This window comes from Lipophrys pholis, assembly GCF_963383615.2.
Source record: "Lipophrys pholis genome assembly, chromosome: 19".
In the NCBI taxonomy this organism is placed as follows: domain Eukaryota; kingdom Metazoa; phylum Chordata; class Actinopteri; order Blenniiformes; family Blenniidae; genus Lipophrys; species Lipophrys pholis.
The window spans coordinates 8,002,287-8,017,553 of NC_137647.1; the positions used below are offsets into that span (position 1 = coordinate 8,002,287).

The following is a 15,267-nucleotide window of genomic DNA, read 5'->3' on the forward strand; positions in this document are numbered from 1 at the left end:
TCCAAATAAACAATGGAAAATAAAGGAAACTCTCTAGCCAATCAGAGCGCAGTGCGTTGGATGACGTAAAACGCACGCGACGAAGACATCAACATGCGGGATGGATTGTTGATGGAATCCAACGTGCGCGATGAGAAATAAGTGATTTAAACCATCCAGAACGGCTAAAGTATTCCGGTGTCGGCGTTTCTCGTGAGAAAAATGGCAAATATCAATCTTCAATTCAAAACGAAGTAAGTTTGTGCACCAGAGCGCGTGCAAATTGGACATCTGGTTAGCTCACCAGCATGAGCTAGGCTAACATGTCATGTCAAGAAACTCCTCACAGCAACATCTCTTCCATTTCTCTCATTCTCTCATAGTTATGCTGTTTCCAGCAAGATCGAGCCGTTTTACAAAGGTGGAAAAGTGCAGGTGGGTGAACCAGTTGGTGTATATTAAATATTCAAAATAAATGGCGTTAAACTTGCTGCTGCACTTCATTTCCCTCGTTTCCTGTCGCATCTCTGAGTCGGTCGTGACAAATATACCAAAGATTGTGCTATTACTGCACATAATCAGTAAATGAATAACGTGTATTGCACTTAGGGGAACTGTGATGGACATTCAAAAGCGCAGAGTGTCAAATTGTCCAGGTTTGGGGTTACGTGTGGGGGGGGGGGGGGGGGGGGGGGGGGGGTAGTCTTACTGAGAGCAGTGCTGGTTGTAGTCTCACCTGAAGAAAGAAAGGACCAGAAATATCGCACTAAAATGGCTCTCCAGTGTGATCAGGGTGTTTTTCATGGAGTGGGAGTTACTGTTCATTAGAGGAGACCACCATTCTCCTGCATACTTGCAATAGAACATAATCACTCAAAAAGATGTGCCAATTTACAAGCCAGTTGCATCAATATGCTGCACTGACGGAGAGTAAGACTTACATTTAAACTCCTGTAGAGTGTGACGAACCCCCACTGTCCCCGTGTGTGATTGGCCTTTAACCTGATGTGTTTGCTTCTCAGGTCAGCAAAGATGAGAAATACATCTTTTGCACGTGTGGCTCGCGCATCAACGTTTTGGAGATCAGCACAGGAAAGATTGTTCACTGTGTGGAGCATGTGAGTTCAGACTCTTTACATTCGAAGGCTGCAGCTTTTGTTACAACTCTACAGAATATAACAGTAGTATGCTATTCATTACTTTTCAAAATGCATATTAAACTGCGAGGATAAGTATTTTCTTATGGCTGACATTAAAATATTCACCACCAGTAAATACGTTTCTAAATGTGGTGAACTTTTAGTGAAGTTAAATATATATAGATATATAGATATATATTTACAGCTGTCTATTCCACCAAATATAAAGTGACACACATTCCTATCATATATTTGTAGCCTCAATATATTAACTTGTATCAATACATAAAATGTAAATATTTAGTTTTTCTTTACCTGCCTCAGGTACCCCTGTTATAACTCAAGTGATTAATCGTTTACCATATAGTGCAATACAGTATGCTCTGATTAATTGAAGCATTTTGAAGTTTTTGATCATGTTTAAATTTTGTCTACAGGATGATCAGGAGGACATCACATCATTTGCTCTCAGCTCAGATGATGAGGTGACGACACACTGTAATCTCTTGTGGTTATTTCACTTAAACGGCATAATCTAACCCCACATAAGTTTGTTTCGTGTTTTCATATTATTCTTTAATGCTTTTGCTCTGTGCTCCACCACAGCTGCTTGTGACAGCCAGCAGGGCTCTGCTGCTGAAGCAGTGGGACTGGAAACAAGCTACCTGTACTCGCACCTGGAGAGCCATTCACACAGTTCCTGTAGCCAGCATGGCCTTCGATTCCACCTCCACTCTTCTGGCTACAGGTCAGCTGCCCCACTAATATTAACGCTCAGGCATGCAAGATGTCTGATGTCATCTGTTTATAATTATTTTGCTGTGTTTTCATGCAGGTGGCTGTGATGGCACCATTAAGGTTTGGGATGTGGTGAAACAGTACTGCACCCACAACCTTAAAGGGTCATCTGGCGTTGTACAGTAAGTATCAGTTTCTCTGAAGTAGATTCAGCTTTTATAATATAATCTTTTGGTAGGTGAAGAATTTGTTGTCTTAAAATAACAGCTTTACTTAGGTCAGATGATATAGAGTCTCACAATCACGTTTATTTTAGTTAACAGTTATTTGCATTCTTTGGGGAATCACAGAGACACTTCTCTTGTGTGTTATATGCAGCTTGGTCCAGTTCCACCCAGATATCAATCGGCTGCAGCTCTTCTCCTCCTCTCTGGACTGTGGCATTCGGATGTGGGACCTTCAATCCAGCAAGTGCGCTTGCGTCCTGCACAGCCATTACAGTGCTGTCACCGCCCTCAGCTTCAGCCATGATGGAGACACCATGATCAGGTGAGGTGCATTCAGTATATGGGCTTAGTTCCAAACTGTCGGAGCGTTCAGGATGTTTCTGGCTTACTGGTGTAGAGTGTATCAAATCTGGCTGATCACTGTGTTCTGTCATGTTTTTTTTTTTTTTTAACTTATAGTTCTGGAAGAGACAGGATCTGTACAGTCTGGGACCTGAAAAGTCAAGAAGCCACAAGAACTGTTCCAGTCTTTGAGGTAAAATGTTATTTTTCTACCTGCACACTATTGCCATTTATACTTTTTTCTACTTTATACATGGGAAAAATAAAAGCGGGACTAATTTACAATACATGTGTGAAATCTCGGTCTCCAGACTGTTGAAGGTGTCGTCGTCCTGCCTGTGAATAAAGACTTGTCTCAGATTGGAGTGAAGAGCAAGAGCTTGCATTTCATCACCGCTGGAACCAAAGGTTCGGCACTTGAATTCCTCCTGGTAACGCATAGCCATGCACCACAATTTGAAAGACATCAGTCTCTCGAACGTTTTCCTCTGTTCTCTGCAGGAGTGCTGAGAGTGTGGGAGGCCAGCACAGCACGCTGCGTCTACACCCAAACGCTCCCCACCACCCTCTCCTCCGACGCTGCGAAGGAGGAAGAAAACCAGGATGACGACAATCCCCGCAGCCTGACATATGTTTTCCACTTGCCTGTCTCCTCCAGACTGGCTACAGTCACTGCAGAACACAACATACTGCTGTACCAGCTGCCTGCTCTCTGCACACAGCAGCAGGTGGGCTCTAAAACACAAAATACTGTAATGTTGGTAATAGTATGCGATATTTGTGGAGGGCATGTCAGAGTGCAGTTGAAAACTAAAGTAATAGTTTACGTCGCAATTTGTTATAAATAAGACGTTTACATTTAAAGTAAAACATCAATGTTTATGTTGTTGACACTTTAATGGACATTTGTCTTCTGTGTTGCTGTATTTTGTGTGCCTGCCCACAGTTTGTCGGTTACAGTGACGAGGTGCTGGACGTTAAGTTCCTGGGTAAAGGGGACAGCCACATTATAGTGGCCACCAACAGTTGCCAGCTGAAGGTGTTTGAGCTGCTGACCAACAACTGCCAGATCCTCTACGGGCACACAGGTGAGTGGCCAGCAGGGGGCAGCAGAGACAAACTCAACGTACCCATTCAGTCCATGATTTTCCTTTCTGTTTCGTTCCACCAGTTTCACCAGATTATATTTAGAATATATAATTTATTAGTATTAGAGGTGGCAGAGATAAAGATGCTGAGACACAAAGGTTTACATCTGTTATTAATGCCTGCGATTTTTTTCTGTACATTTTGTCTCAATATTCACTTCAATATGATTTGATTGTCGTGAGTGAGCTGGAAGAAATACTACAGTAAAGACTGGATTTGCAGAGTGGAACTGGACTTTTTTCTCCAGAATGACAACAATAAGACATCAATCACATTGAAACTATATTTATTTACTACCAAAACTACAAAAGTATACATTAAGTCATCTAAAGATCTTAAATCTCATCTTAGTGTTCATACACAAGGCTGTCTTTGGAGAAAAACTTGCATTGTCAAATTGCCATGTCGTCTTATATTTGTGTGAACATTTGCTGAATTGGTTGATTTAAGTGACTGTTTCTATCTGCTTCTTTATTTTCTGGGTTTCCTCTTCAGATACTGTCCTGACGCTGGACGTGTTCAAAAAAGGCTCCTTGTTTGCGAGCTGCGCAAAGGTAAGCACAGCACCGCTGCAATAAATACAAACTTGTGATTGAGCTGTAAGCACACGATTAAAAGAAGCCACTTGTAGGACCGGTCGGTGCGCGTGTGGCAGATGGACAGCGACAGCGGTCGGGTGCGATGTGTCGCTCAGGGCTGCAGTCACACCAATGCTGTGGGCTCCATCTCCTGCTCCAGGTGAGGCTGCCGATTCGTGTGACTTACAAACTATTATTGTATGTGTCGGCTAAGGCTGCATGATATCGGGTGAACACGCAATCTGAAATAAACTTGCTCATCATCATTGTTACTATACTGTATATTGTGCACATTGATATCTCGATAATGATGAATTTACAATGTAGACCTAGTATTAGTGCATATGCGGGGTTAATTTGTTAAAGTAAAGAAATTGTTCAATGCTGAAGTGGCATCAGTAACTCTGTGTGACGATTCCCTCGTTTTTGTGTTTGTGACCAGAATGAAAGCGACTTTCGTCGTCACCGGTAGTCAGGACTGCACGGTGAAGGTGTGGGATCTCCCCGCGGAGTTTTCTACGGAGGAGGAAGAAATCCACCACCTGAGTGCCCGCACTACCGAGAAGGCACACGATAAGGTACAAGACAAGAACTGGCCACAGTCCAGGATGAGAAACTGAAAATAATTTCATGCGTTACATAATGATGCCGCATGCGTCTGCACAAATATCATCTGTGGTTAACTGTGTACTTACAGTGCAGATAGCACAAACACAGGAATACTTCCTGTTAGACTGTAAAGCAGCATAAGAGTTCAGGATAGAAATAAATAATAGGAGTTTGTGTAGATTTGGGCTCTGAAAGACAAGATTACATAATAGGTTCCAAATAACTCTGCTAGAAGTTTGACATGGTCATATCAGTGCTTTAAAAAAAAAAAAAAAGAATGAAGTCAGCCAAAACAGTTGCGCAGACGTCATCTTCACAGTGACGACAGACGCAGAAGGCAACAAATGTAAAAACAAAAACACTTTGAATAGAATACGAATAAAAATGAATAGGACGGGTTATAAAGTTTAGTATCAGAAGGATAATGTTCAGATGATGGTATTCATGACGTTGCATGGCAGTGATGCCTAGTTGTGGTTGGAAGCGATCACAGCCCACCGCACACGTCTAAAACTTGTTTTACATTCAACTAGAATGTCAGTTTCCAATGGTCACATCTGTAACTATTAATTTTACATCTTGTTGTAACACATAATTTCCTATTTTTGACCAGACTATTTTTTCCCCCCTTACTTTAGACATTAATGCAAGAATCAAGCATTTCAGATGATGATGTCTTATTCAACATGTCAATCCTGGTCCAAGAAATGGGAGACGTAAAGGATAGTTGGGATTTATTAGGTTAATATCCAAGTCATGACAAAAAGACTGCTGAGAATTAAGTATCCACAGGGTCACCACAGTTTTCCTGATCCACAGCCTCGCACAAAAGCTGATTCTTCTCATAAGGAAGTCCTTTATGCACCAGTGGAGCAGAGTTCTGTTACCAAGATGCTCGCATATTTACGTTCTTGCTCAGCTTTACTTCCTGGTCCACCGATATCTGAAATATCTGATTTCAACACATTGTGAGACACTGAAGAACATGACACTTGCAGGGAGACACTTGCAGACTTGATTCTTAAACAATAAGCTGCTTGTGCTTCTCGACATTAAAGCAGTAACGGGTGGGAGGCCACTTAAGTCACTTTGAAACGAAACCTACCCCCAAATCTCAATTTTCTATTTGTTTTGCACACGTTTCTTTCCATTGCACTTTGAGGGACTAGGAAAACGTTTTATTTAATTTTTTAAACTCATATCTAGTCAATTATTATCTAATCATCTAATCATCAATCTAAGTCATTTCAGTTCAGGGGCCACATGCGGCCAAACTTCATCCTGAGTGGGTCGGACCGGCAAAATCGTGCCGTAATAAACTTTAAATTTAAACTGTAAAGTTTTTCGAGGTTGTGGCGTAGACTATACATTTTGAAAAAAGTATTTTGCCAAAGGTGAACAAATATTATGGAAAAATTACTGTAATCTCAATTTAGAGACAATTTCTAATGGTGCAGAATGTGGTAAAATGTCCCAAAAAAAAAGAAAGTAGATTTGGCACACAGGCCTTGTGTTTGTCAGCCCTGATCTAATAACTTTCTCTCCTTGGATTATCTTCAGGATGTGAACAGCGTTGCAGTGTCGCCTAATGACAAGCTGCTGGCCTCAGGGTCCCAGGACCGCACCGCCAAGTTGTGGTCCCTGACAGCGGACGGGAACGTGGGCCTGCTGGGCGTGTTTCGGGGCCACCGTCGCGGCGTCTGGACCGTCTGCTTCTCACCGATGGATCAGGTGCTGGCCACCTCCTCTGCAGACGGCACTGCCAAACTGTGGAGCCTGCAGGACTTCAGCTGCCTCAAGGTGGGACACGGCAGCATGAGCGCGCATTTCAAACTTCTCTATCTTCTAATTAGATGAAAATCTCAGTTGACTATTATCTACAATTTGCTGTGACTGCGTGTTGTTTGTTTGTAATGGCTCATTTCTTCTTTTTTTTTTTTAAAGACATTTGAGGGCCATGATGCGTCGGTCCTGAAGGTCATCTTTGTTAGCCGAGGCACTCAGCTGCTCACCAGGTGATCAGACCTACTTCCAATGTATTTCATTTTCCCCACAATACCACCAAAACAAACATTGAATTATTCCAATTTTATATTTAAACCATGAAACGTCCATATTATTTCATTTATCACAGAGAAACATAAACATTTCAAGCCTTTATTATTATTATTTTTGCAGCTGAGGCATACACTGAGTGCATTAAATGCCATGTTGCGTGAGAACAGGTTTGAAACAATGTACAGAAACCAGACTGGCCTTCCTATCACTGATCTAAATACACACAGAAGTAGTACATTTGCAACCAAGAGAGACAGAAACTCCAGCTCAAGCAACAGCAGGTGTATAACAGTTTAACACAAGTCTTTACAACAGGAAAAATATCTGATAAAAAAAACATTAATAAATAACTATGTGAATTTTAGATAAGCAAACAGTAACTAGGCAGGAACGACAACACTAATAACAATACAATTCCAGTTTTTTATTGCCATGGATGTTCTTGTGTATTTGCCCTTCATTACTTTATAATAACTCGTGAACATAAATATTTCCTAAGATCAGAATTTTTCTTTTCACAATCGAAATTCAAAGAAATGCTTGTTTCTGAACAGTTTATATACATTTTGTTTAAAACGAACACACAAAAATCTTGTTTTTCAATGACACTCGAATATATTTAGGTGCGTGTCCAACATACAATTACACATAAATGCTGACACATGAAATGAGCCAGAGAGAGGTCATTTTAATCGGAGCAGCTTCACATTGTTCTGTGGGTTATTAAAACCTGAAATGTGCTTGTTCATGATGTGACTTCAGTTATCTGAATGCCGTAATGCATTTCATGGGATTTGACGTTTGTCACGCTCATGTTTTGTTGATTAATCTCAACCTTAAGCTGCAGGCTCAGGAAGTTTATCCGAGATCATAAGACCAATGTAACGCCACAACCTTTGTGCGTTTGTTACAGTGGCCTATATTCTCACCAAAATCACTACAAAAATCTGGGTTTAAATTTACTTTATAAATATTTGTTAAAACAGTTTTAACATTATTTTGAGGCCTTAGGGATGATACATTTCAACATGTGTCCAATACCAAAGTGTCGATATTAAAATATAAACAAAAGGTAAAACCTTGTGTCAGCCTGAAAATACTCATTATATGACGTGAATGTAGGATTCTGACTTCCTCGCTCTCTGTTCCTGCCCTGCGGTGCATCTAAATAAAAGTGTCTGCTCGTGCCCAGTGGTGATTCGACATCTTGTTTTAATTTTCTCAAGTGGCTCCGACGGTTTGGTGAAGCTGTGGACCATCAAGACCAACGAGTGTGTGAAGACACTGGATGCCCACCAGGACAAAGTGTGGGGTCTTCACGTCACCCGCAAAGACGACCGGATGGTGACGGGCTCCGCGGACTCCAATATCACCGTGTGGGAGGTGGGTGACTTACGACGAGAATCCCCAAGTTTAGTGGCTCCAAACGTCCGATTCCTGGAACGGGTCCGGCACACTGTACGCAACATACTAAAGCTTCGAGTGAGAGCTTCAGCGGGCGCAGCGTTGTAAAAAGCTGGGGTTCACTGGGGTGTTTTTGAGAAGAGCGTTATATGTAGGGGTTAAGACCATTTTTGTGAGTAAATATACGGAGTATGATTGAGATAAATCAATTTTAATAACAAAATATCCCACAAAATATATATATATATATATATGAAAAGATTTCAATTCAAGTCGGGTTTTCTTTATATTGCTCCAAGTGCAACATAGCCATCTCTCGCCATGATTTCTATTGCCTGTCGTTCTCTACAGTCATCAAATATAGTATCATTAAAAAAACACACACACACTTGTTCATCCACTGAGTTCATAAAAAGTATGAATATCTAAAAATACATGTACTGTATCAGTCAGTTTTTTTTTTATATATATATTGAGGAGGGATATTTGTTTAAGTAAAAAGCAAATTAGAGTGAGATTTTTTTTGTTTCGATGCTTCACGTGTCGACACAAGCTTTGAGCTGTCTGATCTTTGACTTGTGGCTGAGCCGGACGTTTCCTGCCAGATGTCAGTGCTTTGTCACAGCAAAATAAATTGCCTGTCATGTACCTTTTTCAGGATGTGACCGAGGTGGAACTAGCAGAGGAGCAGGCCAAGCAGGAGGATCAAATTCTCAAGTGAGTTACACAAACGATTATCTGCTGATTTGGCGTGACAGGTTGATTTTCATTGTCTCGGCGCCCTCCGTCCCCGCTCGTTCACTCAATTCGACACTTGCTGGAGTTGATGGAAGAATCGCTCGCAGTTCCACCTGTCGAGTTACTGTTTTCGAAATTTGATACGGTGCTTTGATGAGAATTGATACCTTTTTAGAGATTATCACCTTTGTCACCACTTAAAGGTAATCCTAAGTCTCAACACTAATTTGTATTGGGTTAAGATGTGACACTGATGTGAAATGGCGTGCTGAAACTCGATACATCACAGTGTATGTAAGAAAGAATTATAACGTGCTCTGTTTATATACATGAAAAGATATACACTATTTTAACAAAATCTGCTGTGCGATTCATAAATTTAAACCTATTTCACTTTATGTAATCTCTCACCAGACAAGACGCGTGATTATTTCTAATAACTATGATTTCCAGTTCACCTGCACTAAACCTACACCCTCACTTTGTAAACTCCACCCGGCTCACACATTTTTCCTTCCTGTTTTCGAACTTGTGCGTTCGTGTGTGAAGGCAGCAGGAGCTGTCCAACCTGCTCCATGAAAAGAAATACCTGAAGGCCCTGGGTCTCGCCATCTCTCTGGATCAGCCTCACACTGTGCTCACTGTTATCAAAGGTATAGCCCTGCACACATCCCACAGTATTCAGTCCTTCTTTTGAGATTAACACAAAATGCCCCGTTGATCTCTGCCTGTGTGTTTTTATTTGTTTACGGGCGTTAACCGTCTGTGGTGTTGTCAGTCTGCCTCCTTTACGATGCCCATTCAAGATGCACCGCTCTCGGCTGCTCTGTCGCTCCCTTTCTTCAGCGGCGAGACTTTTACAAAAGGAATTATTGCCAAGTCAGAAGCAAAATAACTTTAATCCGCTTCACGACACTTAAGAGCGAGCCATTGTTTTGAGTGTTTTGGGCGATCCAGTCACAGTTTGACCGCACTAAGCTTCCTGATATCTGTCATTCTAAATAAACATTGTTTTTGGAGTGGATACCCAACTAGAGACCAGACGGATAAATCATTGTGTAATCCATTCACAAAATCAATTTAGCCCTTCTGTCAAACCTCTTGTTTGTTTTGTGCTTGTATGACGTATAACAATTTTATTCATTTGTATGTGGCAATATTAATGGGGCTCATCCACGTCACCCTCGTCTCTGAATGCAGTGATTAGATCTCTCTGGTGTATCTCACCCTAAATCCATTTCAAGGGCAGGTCTGCTCAAAGGGTGCTGGTATAAACTAGCTTTAGAGTTGTATTAAAAAAAACAGCAAAGTAACCGTTTATTGTTCAAAGATGTTTAAACTGAAACTCTGGAGTTATGTTGAAGGATATTTTTTTTGTACTTAAGTCAGTATAAATATCCATCATCAGTTATATAATCACACGTCTTACAACCTGGTGTGAAAGTGACCAAAATTGTCACATAGTTCACAGTTTCCTGTTAAGATTCTCTAAATAGGTCTTAATTCCACTTGAGGATCATCTATTCTTTATTGATTACCAATGCACTACAATAAAATGTGCTATTAACTAATAGGACAGTTCTAAATATGACTCACTAGTCCTAATGCTTGTATGTTTAAGAAGAGCTACTGTCACTTAGCGCTTTCATAGTTCAAGCAGTTTTTCACATTTGTCCTATATATTTAAGAAAAATGCATCAGTCAATACCATTAACTGCTAATATAAATAGTACACAAATACAATTTACCATAGTTTTTTTCATTTGACCTTTCCATAGTTTAGAAGTGACTTGATCGATGGAGGGCTGAGACGTAGTTCGAATTATGTTTTTGAAATCCCTCTTTATTTGAAAGGTTACATGAATTTCAACGTCTTGTTTTGTTTTAGATGTTCCTCTGTTTGTTTTACTGCAGTTCCGTTAAAGCAGCGTGCCATTCATTCTCCCAGTGTGTGCATTAACGCGCGACATTTTGCACGTGGCTTAAACAAAAGCCTGTTGCATTCTTGGCTTTGTTATGATGGATAGGGGTATTATTCATGCTTAGTTCAGCTTTAAGCTCAAGAAAAGCAGCCGATACCGTCATTGCTCTTTGAGTGGGAGATTACGCGCCTCCTCCTTTTCTATTCATACAAAAACAAAAATAATATTTTACTTAACTACCAGGACCTACAGGTTGCTATGTACATGCTATTCCACATGTTTTTTGTTATTATAAAACTTGTATGGATGCACTGATACCACTTTTTTTAATGACAAGTATGAGTACTAACCTTTTTAGGTACTTGTCGCTGCCGAGTGTAGATACGAGTACTTATTAGATGCCATAAAGCCTAATTTATACTACTATATATTTGGAGTTGCATACTGCGTTAAACTAAAGAGCAACATCCGGTGTTTCGGATTAACTGGTTTCCCTGTTAACTGGTGACCAACTCCCTTGAGCATCCCTTGTTGCTGCTAAGAGCGGCAGATGTCAAACAAAATCTGCAGCTCTTGCGGCGAACTCCATTTAACCGCATTTACAATTAAGTTTCAAACTATTCTACCTGAATAATTGGTGATTAAGTTGCTGGTGTTGTGCGAACTATCTTTCTCCTCTTCTAGTACTTGGTGCAGTATCGGACCGATACCAGTATCTGTACATCCCTAAAAACTTGTATGATAGAAAAGTAAAACTGTAAAGGCATATCTGTGAGCACAGTAAATAAGAGGAAGTCATTCAGTTGCCTAACATGAGGCAAATATTTCTCACCAACTGACTCAGTGCTAATGTTGTCTTGTTGTCCTGTGTTGTAGCGATCCGTCAGGGGGAAAACACCCAGGAGCTTCTGCAGAAGACGTTGCTCAAACTTCGCGTCGACCAGAAAGGTAACACCATAAAGTGTCCTCAAACGTTCTTTGAGTTATGAAAGAGTCTTCAAAAGAATCATATTTGCGGGCTGCCTGACCACAGTATAAACATTAGATTAATATTGAGATAAAAAAGAGGATCATATGCGATTACGACTGGCTGTATTGTTCGTGAGAAGCAGGTGAAGTCCAAACAGAAATGCAGATGGCGAAACAATTGAAATTACACAAGTGTGTTTGGTCTCTGAAAAGAGAATGACTCACTTTCAAACAATACTAGCCTCGTCCCAGACGGCACAATGCAGAGAATGTTTCTGTTTAGAGAAGAATGAAATTTGTTTTCCTAAACCTTTCTTCCATTTCCACTGGCTGCTGTCCCGGTACCTGCCCCTGATCTCACGTTTAACCGCTCAGAGGCGCTGCTGCGGTACTGTGTGATGTGGAACACCAACGCCAGGAACTGTCAGGATGCTCAGGCCGTCCTCCAGGTGCTGCTCACACACCTGCCCCCCGAGGAGCTGCTGCAGTATCAGGGAGCTCGAACACACCTGGAGGGACTCATCCCATACACAGGTCAGCAGAGCACAGCGTTGTCAAGTGTCTGTGGACTCGCACTATAAACACGGATACAGCCTCTGTAAGAACATTTAAAGCGATGGGGCAATAAAACGACCAAACCACAGAAAGATAAACAACACGTTTCTTTTGTGGAGTATACGTAGATCCTCATGTAATAGAATGAGTCGCTTTCAAGATAAAGATTCATCAGCCAAGGAAGAAAATTCATTTCGGCTTCTCCGGGGTCATCGTCGCAGATTTTGTGTTTTACAGGATCGGTTTGGCAGAAGTCTTATTCCAGGTGCCCTCTCTGAACAGACCCACAAATATCTGGTTATAAGCTCGCTTTCCGAACTTATACTTGAAAAGTTTGATGTCAGTTTCCAAGCGTCTGACCGTAGAAACGATCTTCACTAAACACCTGCAGTTACTTTTCATGGCGTATTTCCCCTGTTTTCTGTAGTGTTCTTAAAGTATATTTGAAAACTACGCTCAGTTGAATAGCACAAGGAATTGTAAAAAAAATGATTGAAATGTGATTTTAAATCTCAGCTAACTGTCTATGCCCTGTCTCCCACAGAGAGACACATGCAGAGGATTGGCAATCTGCTGCAGGCGTCCATGTTCTTGAACTACATGTGGCAGAAAATGAGAGTGACTGGCGATCCATCCAGGTACGAGAGCTAACTGTACACCATGTTGTGGTACAATACCCAGATCTGCTCCGTGAGGTCTATATCAGTAAGCTAATGTTAAAGCTGACATTTGAGATTTACAGTCTTGGTTAATCCAAATAGATTAAAATAGCTTTTTAGAATGGTAATCTTATAATGTGTTGCTGTATTTTGTTGCCGTTAAATGGGTAGTGGGTAGTTCCAGGGAAAGGTCAATGGTTCAAAGGTTGGTTGGAGAAACTGTAATTGTCATGGCAGCAGAAAATCTGAACTATTTTACCTTTAAGCTGAGCACACGACATCTGTGGTCGCTCCCCGTTCAAAAACTCAAAATTGTTATGGATGCTCAGAATGCTTTGTTTCTAGGTCAGCAACTGAATAATTTGTATTGTATTTATATGACAAAAGTTGGTTTAATCGACGCTGCAAAAGTAAAACACAAATGTGTTTTTGTCCCTTAAAGATAAGCAATGGTGCATTCTGCTCCATGGGCAGTATTCACAGCCATTATAATTTGTGACTTGTTTTGTTAACCTCTAAAGAAGTGCAGTGGCAGCTAAAACCAATACAAATAACACAGAAAATCATACTTTATGTATGTTTAGTTTATTATTGTTTGAAAGTATTTGTGATGCGTATGTCTGACTTGTGTTGTTTGCATCCTGTGCAGCATGGACAGAGATGAGGAAATGGATACTACTCCTCTTGGAAAGCCTTTTTTTGTTATTGACACGGAGAAAGGAAAAGGTGGCGATGACGAGAGACAAGACGACGGTGACGACAATGACAGCGGACAGGACGAAGACCCAGACTGCCCTGCAGAGGTGGATGAGGAGGAGGCGGATGAGGTCAGTGCAACCAAGAAAGTCCGAGGGAACGGAAAGAGCCCCAAAACCAATGGAAACCACCGCTCGGAGAGCGAGGAGAGTTCAGAAGAGGAAGACGTGGAAGTCATTGAAAAGGATGAAACACCCGTAAAAGGCAAAATGTGTCCCCCGGTATCTTCGGCCTCGCCATCCCTGACTCTCCCCAGCTGACGCTTTTCGTCAAGCTGAACGCCGATGACCCGGCTGTGGAGGCTTCACCTTCTCACATCATTAGATGGGGTGAAAATGAAATGATGATCATCCTGATAATAGGCCGTTCTGTGAGCGACTCATCAGCTGAGGACGAAAGACATTCAATCTCCTACACTGTGGACACATACTGATTTCAAACAGGATATCCACCACCATGCTTTCTCCACACACAAGGAGGAAAAGAGCAGCAAGGAATGATGGGAGGAAGAAATTGCTTTGTAGACTTCTGGGCAGCGAGCCAGCATTGTTGCGTCGGCCTGTTGAACCGGCTCAACCACGACAGCCCATTTTCCTGATGTCACCCTTATGAAACGCACACAAAGGTTCCTTTATATTAACATGGATGCCTTTATGTGATAATAAATACGTTTTTGAAATAAAAAAATTCTAATTTAAGATGAGTCACTTTTGTTAAACAAAAATACCAACGTTTTCTTTCTCAGTCTTTTAAATTAGTTATTATATAATTTATTTGTTGGTATCAGGGTGGAGGATTGGTGTTCCATTTGCTCCACTTCTTGTCAAATAAATGACCCTTGAGTTTTAATTGGAAAGTCGAGTCGCTCCTCGTTTGGTGTTTCCACCAGTCACCCCCTTTTCTTTTCTTCTTTTTTTTTGCAATACACTATTTCTAAAACCAAACTGCCCTTTCAAAATTAATGTTTTTGAAAAGTCAACAAGACGTGGACTGACTGGAGCTTTTGACTTAATTCGGTAAAGCTCCAGGTTGACGAGACCCAGGCGTTGGTCACATACTTTCTTCGGGATCATCTGAAACTATTGTGTCGTGCATCCAAGGTCAACCAGAAATCCAGATAATAAGCCACGTCATCTGGTGAATATAGAGAAATGAACTGATGTAGGGCAAATTACATTTATGACCTTTAATTGCTGATACTACTAATACAGATTGACTGGAGAGGGAGAAGGATTTAATAAGCTTTTGCTTCCACCTGCTCCTTTTCGAATCCATTTTTGTCGAGATTCTCAACTTCAATGCATTTTGCTTTTTCTTATTTTCAAAATGAATGAATGATTCAGGGTGTAATGGTCTGCACGCTTGCCCGACGGCAATTAAAATATGGATTAACGCATAGTTTCAGTGCTGCCTGTGTGGAGTTTCAACGTTTTCCCTGTGTATGC

General features: G+C 41.1%; 1 protein-coding gene across 1 annotated transcript; it reads left to right on the forward strand.

Moving 5' to 3' along the window:
* Positions 1 to 67: 67 nt before the first annotated feature.
* Positions 68 to 14,675, forward strand: tbl3 (transducin beta like 3). Its single transcript, XM_080487921.1, has 23 exons — positions 68 to 233; positions 363 to 414; positions 1,002 to 1,097; positions 1,556 to 1,603; positions 1,725 to 1,866; positions 1,954 to 2,038; positions 2,235 to 2,405; positions 2,543 to 2,618; positions 2,737 to 2,833; positions 2,927 to 3,153; positions 3,372 to 3,513; positions 4,070 to 4,128; positions 4,206 to 4,312; positions 4,595 to 4,730; positions 6,322 to 6,561; positions 6,706 to 6,776; positions 8,046 to 8,202; positions 8,882 to 8,940; positions 9,511 to 9,614; positions 11,760 to 11,831; positions 12,228 to 12,386; positions 12,952 to 13,045; positions 13,716 to 14,675. The coding sequence occupies exons 1-23, from the start codon at positions 202 to 204 to the stop codon at positions 14,080 to 14,082; spliced, it is 2,793 nt and encodes a 930-aa protein (XP_080344047.1). The 5' UTR covers positions 68 to 201; the 3' UTR covers positions 14,083 to 14,675.
* Positions 14,676 to 15,267: the final 592 nt, after the last annotated feature.

Excerpts from the sequence above, each read along its gene's own strand:
- tbl3 (XM_080487921.1), top strand. The coding sequence starts at position 202 with ATGGCAAATATCAATCTTCAATTCAAAACGAA. Across the intron at positions 2,834-2,926 it reads CATCACCGCTGGAACCAAAG|GAGTGCTGAGAGTGTGGGAG; the intron begins GTTCGGCACTTG and ends TGTTCTCTGCAG. Across the intron at positions 13,046-13,715 it reads GTGACTGGCGATCCATCCAG|CATGGACAGAGATGAGGAAA; the intron begins GTACGAGAGCTA and ends CATCCTGTGCAG.